General features: G+C 49.5%; 1 protein-coding gene across 1 annotated transcript in view; it reads left to right on the top strand.

The window, feature by feature from the left end:
* TUSC2 (tumor suppressor 2, mitochondrial calcium regulator) overlaps window positions 1-10,666 on the top strand; it is a 48,046-nt gene extending 37,380 nt beyond the window's left edge. The window contains exon 3 of the mRNA XM_030568506.1: window positions 10,596-10,666. Within this exon, the coding sequence (XP_030424366.1) occupies window positions 10,596-10,616 (21 nt within the window). The 3' untranslated portion in view covers window positions 10,617-10,666. The remainder of the gene's footprint in view (window positions 1-10,595) is intronic.
* Window positions 10,667-20,462: the final 9,796 nt, after the last annotated feature.

Here is a 20,462-nt window from a genome sequence, read left to right as displayed (position 1 = left end):
GTGGGCCAGAGGCTTGAAAAGAGATACTTCCTCTAGTTTCAGAGAGAGAAGGACTGGGCTGCCTGGGAAGCTGAGAAGGGTATCTAGGGTAGAGCAGTGCTGGGGAAGGGCAGAGGGAGCTGGGGAGCTCCTGCCTTGCAAAGGCCCAGGCTGCGGGCCAATTTAAGGGCCCACAAAAGATACTGGGGCAGCCCAGAAATAGGCAGAGGCAGCTGGTCCAACCCCCCTTGCCAGTGCTGAGTGGTTTATAGACTGCAGCCTGCCCCAGGGAGCGGGGGCTAGATGATGACTGGCAGTAGCCACTGAGGGAAGGTGAGGATAGAGGGTTGGGGGATCCCCTGAGAGGGGAGACCCAGACTGAGGGGGTACTGCAGTGGGCAGAGTCTCTGGGCAGAGGGCACTGGGGTCCAGGAGGGACATGGTGGCCAGCAGCAGGTGAGACACTGGCCTGCAGAGGGCACTCTGGAGCTGGAGAAGAGCTAATTCTGAGGATGACCAGCAGGAGGTGCCATGCCAGTGAGTCATCACCCCACCACAGGCACCAAGACCACTTAACAAGAGATTAATGAATTTTCTAACAGCCATATGACATTTAGCTCCAGAAGTCCCAGGTTCGATCCCACCCACTGATGACCAGGGTCTGTCGATGTTACATCTACACTATGGCAGCACATCTATAGCACCAGACTGTAGATGCTTCCTACATCACTGGAGAGTTTGTCCATCAGTGTAGGTAAAACAGCTTTCTACGTGATTGTAGCTAGATAGGTCAATGGATGGATTTTTCTGTCCACTAGTCGTATCTACCTGGTGTTAAGGCAGCATAGCCAGAGTGCTCAGGGTTTTCACACCCACATACCCCCCCGAGGGCCATATCTCTGTTGACCTAACATTCAAGTGTAGCCCAGACCTCAGGATAAATTGTGCAGATCTCTGAGCCTCTCTCTCCTGTTTGACTTGAGCAAGGAAACAGTTCACTCCTCCCTGAGGTCACTGGGGCCGGTCCCACCTCTCCAGTCTCTGCTAGCTCTCTACAGCTCCAGCTCTTCACCAATTAGGCTTGGGTCCCATTTTTGAGTTTGGTTTTGCAACTGGAACAGCTAGAGCCTTTATTCGTGTTTTAAGTGGAAGCTGAGCCTCTGCAGACCAACCAAGCAGCTCACCAGTGGCTCCAGCCTGCTGTCCCACCCCACACTGACTGAACCTGAGCCCTGCCATCAGAGATCTCAAAGTGCTTTACGAGGGAGGGTCACCATGCTGATCCCCATTTTGCAGAAAGTAAATGGAGGCAGAGAGGGGAAGGGACTTGCTCCGGGTACCGCAGGGTGAATCCAGGACCCCAGATCTAAAAGTAAGAGACTGTCCTGATTGGACAACAGGGTCAGAGCCACTGGCAGACTCATAATCCTCTACACATGATCTGGGGCGAGGGAGGAGGGATGATGTGGGGACAAAGAGAGACACTGAGACAGCTAAATATAGATAGATAGATTCTGGAAGCGCTATTTTTGTTCAGGACCTTTTCTTCTTCTGTTACCAAGCCCTCCCCTTCCTCATTCTCTATTGGTGAAATGATAATTACAACTAGAATAATAAAGCACCTTGATGATCATACGTCGGGGGCACAGCAGCCCAATGACTGACAAGGAAAATCATGCTTCTTGTCAAACCCATCAGAAACTAACAAACAGTGGATAATGGAACTGGTCTGTCTTAATTTGTTTGGAGCTTCAAATGTCCTTCGACCAAGTGAAGAGGCCATTGAGGAACTGATTGAGAGCCCTGTCCTGAATCAGAGCCAGGCCTGCCTGTGGACTGTGGCACATGTCGGAATCATCAAGCCTTTGCGCTGTGGAGTGAGATGGATTTATGCTCTTCAGTGCCTCAGCTCATGTAGCTCTGCAATATGATAGCTATCACTTATTACGCAGCCTTTTTTGCAAACTCCATGATTGTATTTGCCTCCTACAGCAGAGAGTCCCCTGGGTTAACTACAACCTGCCTGTATAACTATCTCCCTTTTCTAGTCCAGAGCATACTGCCTTTCAGTGTCCCCTTGCCCTCTTATTTTAGGATAGAATGAATGCACCGGCCCTGCCCCACTATGCCGGGGGAGGGCGGGGGGCGCTGGGGACAATTCCCAGCTGCAGGTACTGACCTGCAGGGCTGGGAGCAGTGAATGGCTCCTGTCTCTGTCTAGTTCTGGCTATTGAAGGAGCAGGGTTTGATGGGCTCCAGTTCACCTTGGCTGGTGGCCGTGATGACACGTGGCCTAGAAAGTGGGGGAGGGGGAAGACAAGTGGGGTGTCAGGCTGAGCCTGGGGGTGCCCATAAGCTGCAATGGGGATACCCAAGATTCCAAGGCAGGAAGGCTGCCCGGAGTCTGAGAAAGATATGAGAAGAGGCAGCAGCCCAGGTCTCCTGTTCCCTGCCTGTTCCCAGGCACTGAGTGCCGGAACATGACCCATGCTCAGGAAGAGACAGTCTCCTGTTCCCCATCGGATGGCACAGGAAGTAAAGGGGACAAGGAAACCCCCGGCCCACAAAGCTGTCAACAGGAAACTGCCACAGAGTCAGTTACTGAAAGCTTTTTGGCTTGGTGCACACTGAGCCTTGTCTGTGCAGTGGTGACTTTGCAACAGCAGCCCCCAGGCCAGGCGGGCAGGCAGCTGGGTCAGTGCTCCCTTCGGGTAGTATTTCTCCTCCACCAGCAGCTCACTCACCTTCCAGCACCTGGGGCTCAGGCCCTTGAACAACCCTGCCTGTGTAGAAACCCACCCCACTGGGTTTTGGCGCCGCAGACCCTGGCTGCATTAAAGACTGTCGGCTCCCTGATCCTTTCTGTGTTTCAGGGATTGCCCTGGGGCTTCTCAGGGCAGCCGGTGAGCGGTCATGGGGAGGCCCAACAGGTAGAAGCAATCTCTCCACTGACATCATCTCAGTCTTTTCCTCCTCACAATTCACCATCATCGTTAAATCAAGGCGCACAGTCCATGGAGTTCTACTGTGCAGCCTCTGGCCATCCTTGCCTTCCTGTGGAGGTGCAGCCCACAAAGACTACATGTCTCAGCATGCAAAGCTCCAGCCAGATGTCTGGCCTACCAAGGAGCCTAAGGTGGTGCCAAAGGCCATATTCATTACAGAGCCTGCTACACTCTGTACCTCAGGGGAGCACCCTGTAACCCCCATATTAATCATTTATATATAATTGGGATATTTCATATAAAGCATGCCATGTAAGGTATCATGGGAAAGGTTATGATCTGCTTAAAGCCGTTGTTCTATCTAAGTATGTATATCATTGGTGTATATGAAGTTATGAGATTGTGTTTTATGGTTGTCACTAAAATATGCTGTGAGTTGGGGAATTGCCCAGATATTAGCTCCCCAGAGATAACAAGGAAGCTAAGCAACACCAGGGCAGGTGTTGAAAAAACATCAACAGCCATTGTCCAGCAAGGGAGTTACAATTCAATGACTCACTTGCACAATGTCACACCAGGGGAATTAGGACGGAAGAATCCCATGCACTGCTACAGACTAGGGACCGAATGGCTAGGCAGCAGTTCTGCAGAAAAGGACCTAGCGGTTACAGTAGATGAGAAGCTGGATATGAGTCAACAGTGTGCCCTTGTTGCCAAGAAGGCTAATGGCATTTTTGATTGTATAAGTAGGGGCATTGCCAGCAGATCGAGGGACATGATCATTCCCCTCTATTTGACATTGGTGAGGCCTCATCGGGAGTACTGTGTCCAGTTTTGGGCCCCACACTACAAGAAGGATGTGGAAAAATTGGAAAGAGTCCAGCAGAGGGCAACAAAAATGATTAGGGGGCTGGAGCACATGACTTATGAGGAGAGGCTGAGGGAACTGGGATTGTTTAGTCTGCAGAAGAGAAGAATGAGGGGGGATTTGATAGCTGCTTTCAACTATCTGATAGGGCGTTCCAAAGAGGATGGATCTAGACTGTTCTCAGTGGTACCAGATGATAGAACAAGGAGTAATGGTCTCAAGTTGCAGTGCGGGAGGTCTAGGTTGGATATTAGGAAACACTATTTCACTAGGAGGGTGGTAAAGCACTGGAATGGGTTACCTAGGGAGGTGGTGTAATCTCCTTTGTTAGAGGTTTTTAAGGTCAGGTTTGACAAAGCCCTGGCTGAGATTATTTAGTTGGGGATTGATCCTGCTTTGAGCAGGGGGTTGGACTAGATGACCTCCTGAGGTCCCTTCCAACCCTGATATTCTATGATTCTATGAATTGCTCAACCTTGCCTGGGGACTCTGATATGCCCACCAGACATGCCAGGACTTGTGTTCTCCAAGCACATGGAGTGAGTATATAAAATAGGGGACAGAGGGTGCATGGTTGGTCCTTTCTCCTACCCCACCCATGTTGAAGGCAACAAGAATGCTGCAGTTGAGGATACTGGTCCCCAGGCTAACAAGGAGAACCTGCATATGAAGGACTGCAATCAACCTGAAGTATCCAGTCGGCTGAGAAAATCTGCTTAGTCCAGATATTGCCTAGCCTAATACAGTTAAGAATTGAGACTGAACACTTATCTTTTATTTTCTTTTGATAACTACTCTGACTTTTTGCCTATCACTTATAATCACATAAAACCCATCTCTTTTAATCAATACACTTATTCTAATGTTTATCTTTACCAGTGGGTTTGACTGAAGTGTTTGGTAAATCTGCTCACATTACAAAGGCTGGTGTATGTCCACTTTCCATTGATGAAGTGGTGAACCCATTAATAAACTTGCATTGTTCAAGAAGCGTTCTTGAGCAGTGCAAGATGGTATATTCCTGAGGTACAGTGCTGGAAGTTAGGCGGATTTGGCTGGTGCCTGTCTCTGTGTGATTCATGAGCGGCTCTGGGAGCATTCATGCAATCTGGCTGGGTGTGGGGTTCCACATGCAATTGTACTGAGTAGTAACAGCACTCGAAAGGGTTTGCTGCTTGTCACCAGGCATTGTGCAAGATGACCCAGATTAGTGATTTAAAGAGGCACAGTGGTCCCCTAGTCCCAGGTTACATCCCAGGGATCCCATCACAGAGGAACAACCACAGGTCCCAGCATGCAGTGCTCCTCGCTGCCAGAGATGGGGATTGGCACCTGCCATCTTTATGGGTACTACTTGGAGCGCTGCATGCTAGGACCCGTAGGCCCTCACGATCACATTGCCGCAGCGTGCCCCGTGTTAGGTGAATGCAGCTGTTGGTCAGGGGAAGGTTGGGTGCCTTGAAGTAAGTGAGTGATGAGCCATGCCTGGGGGGTGCTGGGACAGCACTGGTGAAGTGCATGCAGCAGGTACTCAAAGGCTGAGGAATAGGGTTCTCCAGGCAGTGCACAACTTACACTGAGTCTCACTGCCTCCGGTGACACAGAGACTATTAAACAACTCAGGAAAGAGCAGGTCAGCACCTTGAGCTTGCTGGGGCCCATTGTCCCAGGCATGACATCACAGGCAGCCAATGGGAAAGGCCCCCCAGTGAGCCGAGCTCTGAAGCCCTTTGGCAGCACAAGCCCCAGGGAGCAGGCAGCAGGGGTGAGCCGGCTAAGGAAGGAAGTGACCTCAAGGCAGATGAGATATGGAGGGGGCCAGAGAATCAAAGGGAGCAGGAGCACTGCCAGGGAACGTGGTCACCAGCAGCAGGGGAGCCCAGCACTGACTTTTATTGTTCAGAGTTCAGCGCAAATGGAATAATCCCGAAGTAGGGGAAGAAAACACAGCTTAGGCCATTTCTCCAGCTGCTGTGGAAACAGCCCAGAGCCCCCTCCCTGCCAGCATGGCTCCTGGCCCCTATGCCCTCCTGAGTATCCCCAATGTGGGAAGAGCCCTGCAGTGGGCTGGAGAACCCGGGCTGGTGGAGAGAGCCTGCTTGAAGCTCCTAACACACCGAACTTGGAGGGTGGATGGCTCCCACTCCCCGGCTGTGTGCAAATGTGCAAGGGAAGGATCTTCCCTTTAGCAAACAGGAGCATTAGCTGAGGTGGAGTTTCCTTCTCCTACTGCAGAGCCTGTTTGGCTGGTATGAAAGCATGTTGCAGCTGACTACTGTGTTTTTAACCCTTCAGCATACACAGTGCAGGATTTCACAGATAGGGCGGCTGTTCAATTTTACATCCACCAGCAGGCACAGATATTAGGGCTTAGTCTCTGCAATTTGGCTAGATGGGTTAGTTTCCAAGCGCTATTTCTATGCAGGAGGCACCAGATGGCGCTGTTAGGCAGAGCCTTACAAGCCCTTTTCTTAGCATGCAGCACAGTCCAGTCTTTAACAACACGCCATATTTGTGATGCACATTCTTTGCTTGGGAGCTGGTGCAAACAGCAAGTGTTTGCTCTCTACCTTGGGCTCTCGAGCTAGAGTTAGTGCAGAGGTGCTCCCTGGGAACCAGACATCTGGAATCCCTTTGAAACAGCAGGGGGAATTCAGGGAGGCAGAGTATAATTGGAATCGGGCCTGGACAGCAGGGCTAATGAACGTACTCTTGCAGGACCTACCCTGGGAATTTTAATAACCTTAAGTGATCAGCAGCTTAGTTTTAAGTCTTTGCCAAAAGATGGCATCTGCAATGCCACAGCACTGCAGGCCTGGTTTAGAAGGCAGAGTGCCTCCTAGTGAGTCACGAACTGCTCCCTTCTCATCCCTTGCCCTGCCAGTCGTGATCAGTGGCACAGCATGGTGTTCTATGGCTTGTCTGGCACCTCTGTCATTTGGTACTGAGTCTCTGTGATGCTCAGGAACAAGCTGTTCTCTAGCCTGTGCCAGTTTAAACGTTGCAAATGAGGAGAAGAAAATTTTGTCCCATCAGGAAACAATTCTGGGCAGACAAGGCCATTGTACTTAAACAAAACCTCCTGTCCCAGTGTTTCCTACTGCACAGCTAGAAGGGAGCTGCCAACTGCCTTCCGCTGCCTCTGCCCAGCCCTCACACTGGCACAGGGGTGAAAGGAGCAACGAGGAGGAGGTCCCTGGTTGGTTAAGCAGTTTGCTTGTCAAGGTGGTAGTTAGCAAGTGACTGGCCCCTATTCCCGAACCTGCCAGCGACTCCTTGTGGGACTGGGCTGAGTCACTTCACCATTCTGGGCCTCAGTCTCCAAGGACAGTGATACTGGCCCAGCACTGGAAAGGGCTCAGCTCTACCACCATGAAGTGCTCAGCTCTGTGTGAGCCATGGGGGTAGTAGGCCCTTTCTAGTGGGGCTTCCTAAGCTGAAGGCAACAGATTCCTCTGACCTTAAGCACCTTTATCAGCCACTCCTTGGGTATAGAGGGCAAGCAACGATGCAGTAGTTGCTAGAAGTTAGGGAGTGTTTAGGGATGTGCATTGTTTGGAGATAGGCTCCTCCCTCATGATCGCTGCAGCAGAACTGTTTCTGCTGTAGCAGTTTGAGGAACTTAGCACTACATCACTCCAAAGGCTCTCAAATCCCAACATGCAGCGATGCCTTCAGCTGGACTGGCCTATGCATTCCTGGACATTGATTATGCCATTCTCGGTACCTGTGTAGTCCTGAAAGAGCAAGAGCAGGTTCCGAGCTCAGCAGCACAGGCTGCCCAGATCACATCACGACAGCGCACAGCAATCAGCATTGGCTCCTGGCTGTACACTGGCACCACTTCAGTCCTCATCCTTCACTGGACTCCAGGGGATGGGCCCATGGCACCAACATGACACCATCACCGTGCATGATCACCCTCTGCTCCAGCACAATAATGGAACCGGCAGCTGCAAGACTAAGACATGTGCAGGAGACAGAGCATTCTCGGGGACTAGCCACCAATCTAGAACTCATGGCCAGAAGAAATCAGGGGAAACACGAACATAATATTAAGGAACCAGCCAGGCCCAGTGGGGTCCAAATAGCTCTGCTTATTGAGCAACCCCAGCATCTAGGCCCAGCTACATAGAGTTTGCTGCTGTGGCTGGGTTCTGCTTCTTGCAGCTTCTTAAACAAAACACAGTGAGCGCCACTAGAAGGGTTACAAACGATTTAAAGGGATATTGCCCTATTCCTATACACTACAGGCTCCTCCACCTTTAATGTAATTGTAAAGTGCCAAAAAGTTACAATGCATCACTCACTAAACGCACAGCATGCTACAAATTCAGTCTGAGAACTGGTTTGTAACTTCTCCGTGGATCACATCTCCCTGGTATCCCACCCATTTCGGAACGGTGTCTGCACTTTCTCAGGTCGCTGGATCAGCAACAGCTTTCTGCCCGATAGCATTCCGGTCTCTTGTAGTAGAAACAGGACCCTGAGGCTCACTGGTGCTATCACAAGTCGCTGTGGCTGTATTGCAAGTTCAGTGTTTTCAACAGGCGTTGCTGTGGGACAGAACATTCCACAGGACGTGTGCTCCAAAGCAGGTCTCTCTGTCTTCTCCACGACATGTCTGGTGCCTCTTCTATCTGATAAGGCAGAAGATCAGTCTGTGACACAATCTCCAGATTTCCATGACTTAAAGCAGGTGTCTCTTATGAAGACTTTTTCCCATGTGAAAGCTATGCAGTTAGGTGGAATTATTTTGTGGCCAGTTGATCACACTGTTTCTTATGAATGTCTCTCTGTAGATTGGGCCTTAACAATTCCAGGAGAGTCCTTAAATTACATCCCATAAACAACATTGCTGGCTCCTGATTTGTAGCAGCATGGGCTATGTTCCTATAGGCCAACATAAAATTCACAGTCTTGTACTGTAAACTGCCTTTATCCAAGGCTGTAGTGCAAACTGTTTGAATGTCTGAATAAACTTTTCTGCTACTTCATTTGTGGCAAGAAGGGAATTCGCTGATGTGACATGATTGATCCTATTTCTTTTGACACACAAATTAAACTCTTTGGATGGGAATTGAGTTCCATTGTCACTTACAATCTGGTCAGGAACTTCTGTCTGTGCAAACAAGTCTTAACGCTTCCACCATCTGCGTGGAATTAGCTGAGTTCATACAGAATACTTCAGGCCGTTTAGAATGGGTATCTTCTGCAATCAAAGACATATGTTCCATTAACAGCCCCTAGGGGCTACGTGGATCTGCTGCCATGGGGCAGATGGTTACCCCCAAGAATGCAAAGGAGCATATCTAGGTCTGCGTTGTGTTTCTTAACAACGATGCCATTTCCTCTGCTTGTTTATCAATCCCTGTCCACCATGCACAACTCCCAACCAGGATTTTCATTCCCAAAGGTTCTCGTGTAATTCTTGATAGAGGCGTGACCTGAGCTACATTGGAACCACCACCCGAGGGCCACACATTAGGCATAGGTGGTGGGTAGGCAGGGCTGGAGAGGGCTCATCCCCCTTCCCAAACCTATCTCTGCTTTGCCACTTTGCTGCCCATGTGCACGCCCAACTCGGTAAGTGAAGCCCTCAAGCCAGTGGCACTCTGCCTGCATATGGATGCACATATCACACGATGCTGGGGCAGGCGCCTCCGAATCAGTGAATGCTCGAGTGGGGAGCTGGGCCCAGCCCCACGGAACTAGAGCTGCTGATTTCCCCTCTCCCTCTGAGAATAGGTCCCTTCCAAACACCCACAGGGGTGGGACTCAGGCCCCTCCTCCCCAAGAATATTTTCACAAGCCACCTGTGACATTCATCAGCCTGGATATCCACATAATTGGTCATTTCAAGCAAAGAAAGCTGGCCATAGTTGTCCATGCACATTAGGCCATCCATTCATCAGCCAGCATGGACTGTTTTCAGTGGCATGTCATACCATGGCATTTGTCACTGGCAAGAGTTCAAGCTGGACCATGGAGAATATACATACTGTCTCTGACTCCACTTGAGGATCCATCCCTGCTGCGTGCAGTGGCTAGCGTGACAAGCAGAAGCTTTAAAGTTAATCTTGTAACAACAAGCAGCCAAAAATACAGCCCCTCTCTGCAACCATTGTAGGCGCTCCTCATCTTTGGGTTTCAGATTGCAGGTGGAGGTTGATGATCTAGACCCAGAATAAGCCAGTTCCCCTACAGAGACTGGTGAAACTTGGTAACTCCCCAGCCTAAGCTCAGAGCTTCTCTGTCAATGGCATGTAGCCCATCTGTGGCTGCTGCCAGCAAATATCTCCAATAGCTGAAGATAGGACACTAGATGAGGAGGCTCTGGGTTACTACAGAGAATTCTTTCCCAGGTGTCTGGCTGCTGGGCCTTGCCCACTGTCAAGGAGTCAGCGGGGCAATGCTCTGGAACTACTCTGTACAAAGCCAGTCAGGACTCTAGGGGAGCCTCCTCTCTCTGAACATACTGTCTCCAGAGGAAGAAGCTTACACAGCTTCCACTGTCCTGGGTCTGACCTCAAAGCATTCAGCATCCCCTTCCACACCTGTTAGTTTTTATTATTTATTTCAGGACCCTACTTCCAGAAGACTGCGGGAAGCCAACAGAAGTCTCCCAAGATTCCCTCAGTATAGCCCATCTATCAGAGCTTATCTAAAATAATCACAGAGACCACAACTTAAACAATCGATTCTTTATTAACTAGGGAATTAGGAATAGGATAGGCAAGAAGGGAATGAGGAGGCAGGATTAATACCGAACAGATTTTATAACCAGTCACTCTTTCACACAGGAATTACTAAAGGGTAAATGATGGCTGCTCTCTATACCGTGTCCAGATGCTGCTGCTGCTGCTGAGACCAGGATTTGATGAATGACTCACTGGACCACGATTCCCTCTGGAACAGTGACCACACCAGAAAATGACGATGAGGAATCAGGTAAGAGGCCTAACTAACTTCCCAACCTAACCTCTTTGCAACATCCTGTCTGAGTAAGAGCCCTAGCCACTTGAAGTAGAAACCCTGTGGATGGAAGTATGCTTCCCTTAAAACAATAAGCCCCAACAATAAATCAGATCTTTTCCGATTCAATTAGTGTTAAGCTATTACTTAGATGGATAACTGGTGTCTAATCTCTTCCCTTCTCTCTGAGGTAAGAGCAGAGGAATAAGAACCCCTTCCTGCTCTTTCCCAACCTATATAATCCCTCCCATTGCCTAACAACAACCTACTAGATTTCCCGCCTTTTCTCTCCTAAGGGAACAAGAAGGCTGTCTAACATGGTGGACTACTTGGCCTTTACAAACCAAAATGGCAGACAATAAACAAAACCATGTTAAACACCATTAACAAGTATCAGGTCATAATTTGATTTGGGTGGAACTCACACACCGTGCGCTTCCCGCTGTGAGTGCACGCGGGAGGGGCTCCTGGGGAAGCCAGAGGGCCTTGCAATCCAACTCCACCGTCAGACGTGACTCTCAGCCAACCAGTAAAACAGAAGGTTTAGAACTCAGCGTAGGACAGAACTTGTTATCACAGAAATCAGTGTCTTTCAGACAAGTCCATCTTGCGGGGGAGGGAAGCCAAGACCCAGGGCTCTAACCCTCCCATGGCACCCCCAGCCAGATGAGACTGATTCGTTTCCAGCTGCCTGGCCCCTGCCCTGCCCTGCCCATTGCTCCTCCTCCAGCCTTTGTCTCGCTTCCTGGGCAAAGAGTCACCTGATCGCATCCTGCTCCTGGGTCTCAGGTTACAAAGGGGTGGTCATAGCATCTGTGCAGGCAGCTGGAGCAATCCCCACAAAAGTCAAACACCCTTATTCCCACCACCTAGATGACCTCCTGAGGTCCCTTCCAACCCTGATATTCTATGATTCTATGATACTTCCCCACCCCCCGGGCCAGCCCACAACATTTTGGCACCTGAGACGGGGAGCTCAAATGACACCCCCACGCCCCCTCACTTCGGCTAAAACTTTGAAAGGTCTCAATTCTGCCTTCTCCCTGTTCTACTCCTCTAATGGTACTGCTCTGCTGCTTACCCCTATAAAGAAGAATTAATAACTTAAAATGCCTTGTTCAAAAATGTTAAGTAACACTTTACTTTCAAACGCCTTAACAGCAAATGTAACTTTTCTTGTCTGCATAACAAACACTGGCATTTTTATGTGTTTGAATAATCAAAGTGGTGCTTTCTGGGTTGCAAAGATTTGAACTGCTTCCTGAAGGTCCATAGTCTGGGCCAGCCCATGCGCTATTGAGATGATTGCAAGGTTGACCAGCCTCTCTTGTGTCATTGTAGAGAGTAGATGTGTTTTTATTAACTTCAGCTTGGAGAAGCTGTGTTCTTCACTGGCAACTGTTACAAGAAGTGTTAGAAATATGCACACAGCAACAAAAACATTTGAAAAGAGGGTAGTCATCTTATTTGTGTACATATATTCCAGAACGGCCTTTGGAGTTGATCCTGCTGAAATGTATCTTGAAAGGGCTTTCAGTTCATCACCTAAATCACTTACATCAATATTGCACGTCATCATGTGTCAACACTATCTCTAGTGCCCTGCATTGCTGGTGTAGGACTTCTTCAGGTATAGTGAGGAGTTTTGGAATATCATACACCATCCTAAATATACTGCTGTGTTCCTTGAGGGGGCGGAGGGATAGTTCAGTGGTTTGAGCATTGGCCTGCTATAAATGCAGGGTTGTGAGTTCAATCCTTGAGAGGGCCAGTTGGGGATTAGTCCTGCTTTGAGCAGGGGGTATGGACTAGATGACTTCCTGAGGTCCCTTCCAACCCACAGGACCTTGAGCTGCATGAAACAGTCTTCAACTGACTGCACAATCTAGCAACTGGTTAAATAATTCAACTTTGAATTGTTGTTTGGGGTCTCTTACAGGATTATCCCATGCCTCATAATCAAAATGCCTTCTTCTTTAATGACTCTTATATTCTTGAATGGGTGGGAAAATAGCTTCAGTGTGAAGTTCCTCTGCCAACTTCTGTGCACTCTTCAGAACATTTTGAAATCTCTCATCTGACCAGTAAGACTGTAGATATGACTTTGCTTTGTCCAGTTGTTCCATTGCTCCAGATATATCAAGGTCAACACCTTGGAATCTCTTGCTTACAACATTTATTTCAAACAGTATGTCATGCCACAACACTAAGCCACACAGAAATTTGAAGTTATGTATGTTTCTGGTGATTCCATTTCCCTCTGCCACTGTTCTTCCATGAACAGTTCCTGTCATAACATTATCCTCCATAATGGCAACTATGGCATCATCTATCTTCCCAATTTGGTGTTTGATAGGCTTTATTGCCTCCAGTCAACTTTCCCATCGTGTGGCACTCAGTGGTTTCGGTGTCAAAGAGGATGTTCCCAGATGTTGCTTCAAAATTTGCCATTAATGAGTTGATGCAGAGAAAAATACATAGATCCTTTGAATTACATTAAAAAATTCAGCAGCCTCACTGAAAGCTGATGCTGCATCACTGACCGCCAAGTTCAATGAATGAGAACTGAATGGGACGAAAAAACCTCTAGGGTTTAATTCTCAGATCCGTGTCTGCACTCCTCTGTTTTTTCTTCTCATGTTGTCACCATTATCGTAACCCTGACCTCTCCTGTCAGCTTTCGCAATTCCCGTATCTTCCAGCTTTTTAAGAAGCACATTTGTCATACCAGCTCCTGTAGTATCATCCATGTCAATACATTCTAGAAAATGCTCTCTGACAATCACCATTGCAGGGACATTTTCACTAGGTTCTGTTGTTACAAAACGCACTATTAAAGTCATTTGTTCCATATGGCTGATGTCAGGTGTGCAGTCCAGAATAACAGAGTAATATCTTGCTGCCTTTAGATCTGTCACAATCTTCTATTTGAATTTTGTTGACAGTAACTGTGTCATAAATATAGAGGGAAGGGTAACCACCTTTCTGTATACAGTACTGTAATATCCCTCCTGGCCAGTGGCACAAAATCCTTTACCTGTAAAGGGTTAAGAACCTCAGGTAACCTAGCTGGCACCTGATCAAGAGGACCAATAAGGGGACAAAATACTTTCAAATCTGGGGAGGGGGAAAAAGCTTTGTTTTGTCTGTTCTTTGTCTGTCTGTTCTGTGTGCTTGCCGGAGACAGATCAAGAAAGCAAGCACTCCAACTCCATTAGTATTAGTAAGTACCAGTGAAGGAAAGCTTACTTTTATTTTGGCTTGTGATTTCCTTTGTCTAAGAGGGAGGTTTATACCTGGTTTTGTAACTTTAAGGTTTTGCCTAGAGGGGAGGTCCTCTGTGTTCTTCAGTCTTTTGTTATTCTGTAAAGTACTTACCATCCCGATTTTACAGAGGTGATTCTTTTACCTTTTCTTTAATTAAAATTCTTCTTTTAAGAACCTGATTGATTTTTCATTGTTTTAAGATCCAAGGGTTTGGGTCTGTGTTCACCTGTACCAATTGGTGAGGATATTATTCTCAAGCCTGCCCAGGAAAAGGGGTGTAGGGGCTTGGGGGAATATTTGGTGAAGGTAGGGCTCCAAGTGGCCCTCCCTAAATGTTGTTTAAATCACTTGGTGGTGGCAGCATTACCTAATCCAAGGTACAAGGAAGGATTTGTGCCTTGGGGAGTTTTTAACCTAAGCTGGTAGAAATAGGATTGGGGGTCTTCATGCGGGTCCCCACATCTGTACCCTAAAGTTCAGAGTGGGGAGGGAACCCTGACAAACTGTATGATCTCATTTTGAATTGTTTTTCCAAGATAGTGGTGTGTGTACATTTCTTGGGTAGTGACTGTTCTTAGATGCTCCTGGAGTACAGCATCAAACTCCACCATTAGCTCCACAATTTTAAGGAAGTTTCCATTGTCTGGCACATACAGCTGATCTGAACTGCCAAGCAGTGCTAGGTTTTGGGTAGCAAGCATTCTCACAATGGCAATGAGCCTTTTCAGAACATTTTGCCAGTAAAGAGACTGATGCAGTAAAGCAGTAAAACAGTAAATCTTCTGTTGATGCTGATCATCTATGCTGGCCTTTAACCTTAGTATCATCTCAAGCTCTTTCCACCTATGGAATGCTCTCTGGTGATTTGGTGCCTTCTCATGGCATGCCAGATTTCTAGCCAGATTTTTCCTGCCCTTTTTTCCTGTAGAACCCAATGTGGCTGGAACATTAGACTGGAAGAGTTTGCAACAAAAACAGTATGCAGCATTCTGGGTTTTTGAGTACATAAGTCATGGCCTTTCCACTTTCTTACCATTGAGGATTTCACACCAGTTGTGTGTTGGATGGAAACTTCTATTTTCATTGTCTTTGGGAACATGAAGTTTTTCACTTGTTGTGACCCACACAGTACAAGGAAGTCCCTCAGGCTACTGCTCAAGTGCGTCCACAGTCCTGGATCATCTAGACTTAAGGAACTAAACTCAGCCCCAGCTGTTTCTTGCGCCTCCACCACACTCTTCTCTGATCTACACCTTTCTTCAGGAATGTGCATGGTTACATCCATTTGAGATGGAGATATGGATGCTGCAGTAGCTGCCAGGTCACCTGCACTCTAACTGGAAGATCAGGCATCTCCTCACCACTCACATCCTCACTGGAGCCGCAAGGCTCACTGTGAACATTTGTTCTGTGTATCTCAGGAGAGCTCCATCCTGCTTAGTAGAAAAGCTTCCTTTGCCTCTTTCTTTTTCTGAATGCTGCCCCAGAGGGGCGTTTTCTTCTTTCACTCATGACTGCTGTTCTGTGCCAGCTATAGTGGCTCTCAACACTCAGTTGAAGAGGACAAATAAGCAGGCTGGTAGCAGGGCCTGAGTGAGGGAAGATATCAGCGTCTTAAGGGCCTAACTGGCTCCTATTACTTCAGTTGGCTGCCTGTTCTCCTCAAGTGGTTCAGGGAAGCAGCAGGAAACAGGGAACTCCCTGAGAAGCTGGTGTTATTCAGGCCAGGCTCCTGGGGGTGCTAGAGGTACATAAGAGGCTCCTCCTCCTCTCTCTCCCTGCAGCTCCTGTTGCTTTCTGTTATTCCCTCTCAGGCCTGGTCTACACTACGCTATTAAACCGATTTACCAGCGTTAAATTGATTAACGCTGCACCCGTCCACACTACACTGCTCTTTATATCGATTTAAAGGGCTCTTTAAATCGATTTCTGTACTCCTACAAAACGAGAGGAGTAACGCTAAAATTGATATTACTATATCGGATTAGGGTTAGTGTGGATGCAAATCGATGTTATTGGCCTAATTATTTTACAGTAGCTACCCACAGTGCACCGCTCTCAGAAATCGACGCTAGCCTCGGACCATGGACGCACACCACCGAATTAATGTGCCTATATCTGTTTATAAAATCGATTTAAGCTAATTCGAATTTTATCCTGTAGTGTAGATGTAGCCTATCCTTTTCTCCTGCCTGCCTGCCTGCTATATCTCTTGTGCCCTCCTTCCTCCAGCGCAGCACTCCACCATCTCTGTGCATCTAGAGCAGAGAGAATACATATGCACCAGCAGCAGGACACAATGTTCTACATTCTGGGTCCTAGTGGCACCCCCCCCCCCCCACCTCCTCCAGTCTGGCCTTAGGTGGCTGCCTCAGTTCAGGGCTGCCCGGGGGGAGGGCAAGTGGGGAAATTTGCCCCAGGCCCCGAAGGGGCCCTCACGAGAGTTTTTCGGGGCCCCTAGAGCGGGTCCTTCACTGGCTCCGGGGGCCCTGTAAAAACTCTCGTGGAGCCCCAGCTCCTGGAGTTTCTTCCGCTCATAGATCTTTGGCAGCAATTTGGCAGCGGGGGGTCCTTCTGCCCTGGGACCCACCGCAAAGTGCCGGGTCTTTGGCGGCAAGTTTGGCAGCGGGGGCCCCCCGCCTGCCAAAGGCTACAGGGCCCCTGATCCTCTGGGCGGCCCTGCCTCAGTTCACCTCATGATACAGGCCAGGCCCTGCCTCCCTCACCCAGGGGAAATCCCCTGGTGGCCGATTTGAGAACAGTGATTTAGTCCCTGCAGCAACATTCGCTGGGTGCAGAACTCTGAATCAGGCAGCACTTTCACTCTGAGCAGAGGCTGGCACATGGGGATGACTCTCCCCCCTCAGCTCTCATGCTCATTGGCAGGGTGGGTGAAGTTTGTCCTGTCCTGTCCTGGGCACATCAACTCCGTGGCACTGTGGGGGAGTCAGAGCAGCGGCCCTGGCAGAGACAGGGTAGATCAGGGACAGTCTGTCCAACTGGGGGCTGTGAGAGTCCTCAGATTAGCAGCCCCTGGTAGCCTCCTGGTCAGCTCCGTGTGTGGGCGTGTGCCAGGAATCACACATGCACACCCTGGACATACTAACACACACACACACTCCCCTTGGACAGGCACCCGGAGGGACCTTCACAAACACACACATAAAGAAGCCTTCAACATGACCTCCGCTTCCGTTCTCAGTGGAAAAAAACTGACTCTGCCTCCTGGAAATAGCATGGCCAAAAAAACCACCAAATCAGCCCCATAGACAGACGGCCTTTCTTCTGCACAAGGACAGTCAGGGCAGCTCCAGAGTGCCAGGCTGGGCTGCCAGCCTGCAGTTCTGCTCAGGCTGACTCCAGGGCCGCCGTCTGGAGCCTGGTCTGTCATTGCAGCACTTGCCAGCCAGACAAAGGACTGATGCTCTGCCCACCCACCTAGCCCCTGCCAGCCAGGCTAGCCTCGCCTGCCTGATCTCTGTCTGCCTGGAGACAAGTGTCACCTTCAGTCTGCTCTAGGGTGCTGCCCCATGGCCAGTGGTGGATCCTGGGAGGTGCTTTGATTTAAATGGCTCCTGTGCTGGAGAAATGTTCCTGGAAGGGAGATTGGTCTCTGTGGCACATTCAGTCCTTGACCCATCAGCTGATACTGCTAGCAAGGGGTCCAGTTAGTGCCAGCGTGGGGCGCCTGTCCACTAGGAACTGGAGTAGGACTGTGCCAACCCATTCCTAGAGACCTCTGGGCAGACATCAGTCACTGCTGAGCTATGAAGGCCATGTAGGCTCGAATCCCTGAGCCAGCCAGGCCCTTGCACACAGAGCGATAGTGAACAAGACTTGGTAGTGGTGACACATGGAGCTGCCTTGGGATCACAGCTGGGGCTGCTGGTATCAGAGAACTTGCCCGAGTCCCACCCCATGGGGCTTGCTGGCTGCCATCCAGCACCCATCCCAAGGAAGCAGGTGGGCTCAGTCATGAGGTACTGGAGAAGCAATATGCGCCGGAGGAGGGCCAGGCGATGGTGAGGTGTAAGAGAGCTGCTGTACGGGGAGACTTTGGCAAACCAGGTAAAGTGCCTGAAACCACTGTGGCTTATTGTTAAAGACAGCCTAGTCAGCAAGCTGTTAAAAAGCAAGTCTCAGCTTGACCAAGGCAGGAGGGGAGGTGGGAATTCATGGGTGCAACCAAAAGGGCAGCTTGACCCCGCTTCCTGCCTGATAAGAGCTGTGTTAAAAATCTGCTGATACATGCGTTTCAAAGAGGAGGATATGCCTCAGGGAATGTCTATTGAGGTCTCAGAGGCTGCAAGTTCTGAAAAAACCACACCTGGTTATCAATAATCAGAAGGAACCTCTTGCTTTGAAACTGCTTATTTAGCAAGGTTTCTTTAATTACTAATGTATAATAAGGGAAAAAGCTTGAGACAGGTGGAACTTGTTTCGGGAACTGCCTCTCCCTCTGGATCCATCTTGTGTTCCCCAGCGCAGACAGGCTGCGGCTGTATTCACTCGAAAGCCAAACTCAGCTTTGGTAAGTATCAGGGTTGGGGTTGTTTTTCCTAACTTGTTGCGGATGTGTGTAAGTCTTGAGACTAAGTAAAGCTTAGCTTTAAGTGAAAGCACTCTTGTGTTGTCCTGTTTGTGCCAGCCATCTATCGTCGGACAGCCGTGTCCTCCCCTGATTTATTTCCTGACACCTCCTGACACAGAGTAAAGTTACCAAAGAACTTGGGTTGAAAGAACTCTGGTGATACTGTAGGAGCAGGACACTTACAGATACATAGAAGATGCATGGATATCATGCTAATGGAGGCTCTGCATAGATGGTTGGATGGGATAGTGACAGAACTTGGTTGGTGGTCATTAAGAAAGGGGGGCAGGTTCTCTGTTGGTGCCGTTGCAGCAATCACTCATGTGGCTCAGCCGGAGGGGCGCTTGGATTAAATGGGGGCTTTAGGCATCAGCCATAGTTCTGGGGTACCATGGTGGGTGGTCGCGGGAAGATTCTCTGTCTGAAGGACATGACGACAGCACACCCCACCCCAGGCTGCTGAGGAGGTGAGTTCTTTCTTCATGGAGCGCATGGCTAACCCTTGAGTGTCATGGGAGCTTGACTCTGCTAGGTCCCGCCAGGTCCATTTCACTCTGAGGCCAGGACAGATCTCTACAGTTTCTTTTCCTGGCCCCAGCCCAGCAGAGCTTGGGACAGGAAACCCTTCCTGTATTGCTCCTGGTTCTAGAAAGCTGCTGAGTCACCACGGTGAGGTCAGAAAGGGGAGGCACAGGAGGGCTGACCCAGCAGCGCCATGAACACCTGCGCACTCAACTGGCGCAGTGATGGGCAGAGGAAATCACTCTCTTCCATGAAATGCTGGCGTTCCCTGGACCACACAGCCATGAGGCTCCCCGGGAGAACTATGCTGGTTCTGTCCTGCTGCTCCTTCACCTGTCCCTTGCATCCCCCCTGCTAGCTGAGGGATTCTGGCAGCACCCATGTACCCTGGGCTAGGAATAGCAAACAGCCCCTTGGGAAAACTGTTCCTTAGCACTGAACTGTAACTGCACCATGCTTGGGAACAAGCTGGAACTAAAGCTCCAATTGCAGAGTTCCAGCAATTTTCCCTTCTAAGGCAACAAGGCCTGAGAAGACCCCCACCCCTTCTGCCACTTACCGAGTCCCACCAATTCTAGGCCAGCCCGGACAAGGATCAACCCCCCTGACACCAACTCACAACAAATCCAAGGGTCCTGCAAAGTCCCTTTACAGCCTCAGTCTGGGCCCAGGAGAGTGTCATGGGGACATCTACCCACCCCCCTCTTCCCTGGTGACTGCAGAACATCTCTGGGGCAGCTCCGGCATGTGCTTCTGTGGGAAAGTCTTTGTGCATTTCTAATGTCTTTTATGAGGTTTAGCACCCGTAAAGAAGATGGGGCACCTGCGCCATTGTGCCCTGCCAGATCTCCATGGCACACCCGCCAGTGCTCCACAAACAACGGGTCAGGGACCTCTGCACCAGCCCCAGAATGTGGCTCCTGTATTGGCCCTGCACCCATGTGCAGTTCAGCTTAGAGGGCAAATGGGGGCTATAGCCTCTCTTGCATCCTCTAACAATGCAGGCTCCGGTCCCTTGCCCGTAGACGGTGCTTTCCAGTCTTGCTGGAGTCAGGCAGACCAAGAAGCGGAGGAAGAACCATTCAAGGGGAGTAGAACCTTCCGACACATTGTGGTGGTACCGGACACACTCACAGAGCGCAGCTGAGAGGCACTATGTCAGTCCCGGCTGTTCTGCAATGCTACCTACAGGTTGGGAGAGGTGCAGGTTGGAGCCAAGAGTCCGGAGAGTTTTCGGGTGACTCTTGTTACAGTATTTTCTTTTGAGGTGGAGCAGGTGGCGACTTCAGAACAGCAGGAACAGGATGGCCCATGC

This window comes from Gopherus evgoodei, chromosome 7 (assembly GCF_007399415.2).
Source record: "Gopherus evgoodei ecotype Sinaloan lineage chromosome 7, rGopEvg1_v1.p, whole genome shotgun sequence".
Classification (NCBI taxonomy): Eukaryota; Metazoa; Chordata; order Testudines; family Testudinidae; genus Gopherus; species Gopherus evgoodei.
Note: the sequence above shows the minus strand (reverse complement) of the source record. Positions and strands in the feature narration are given on the sequence as shown.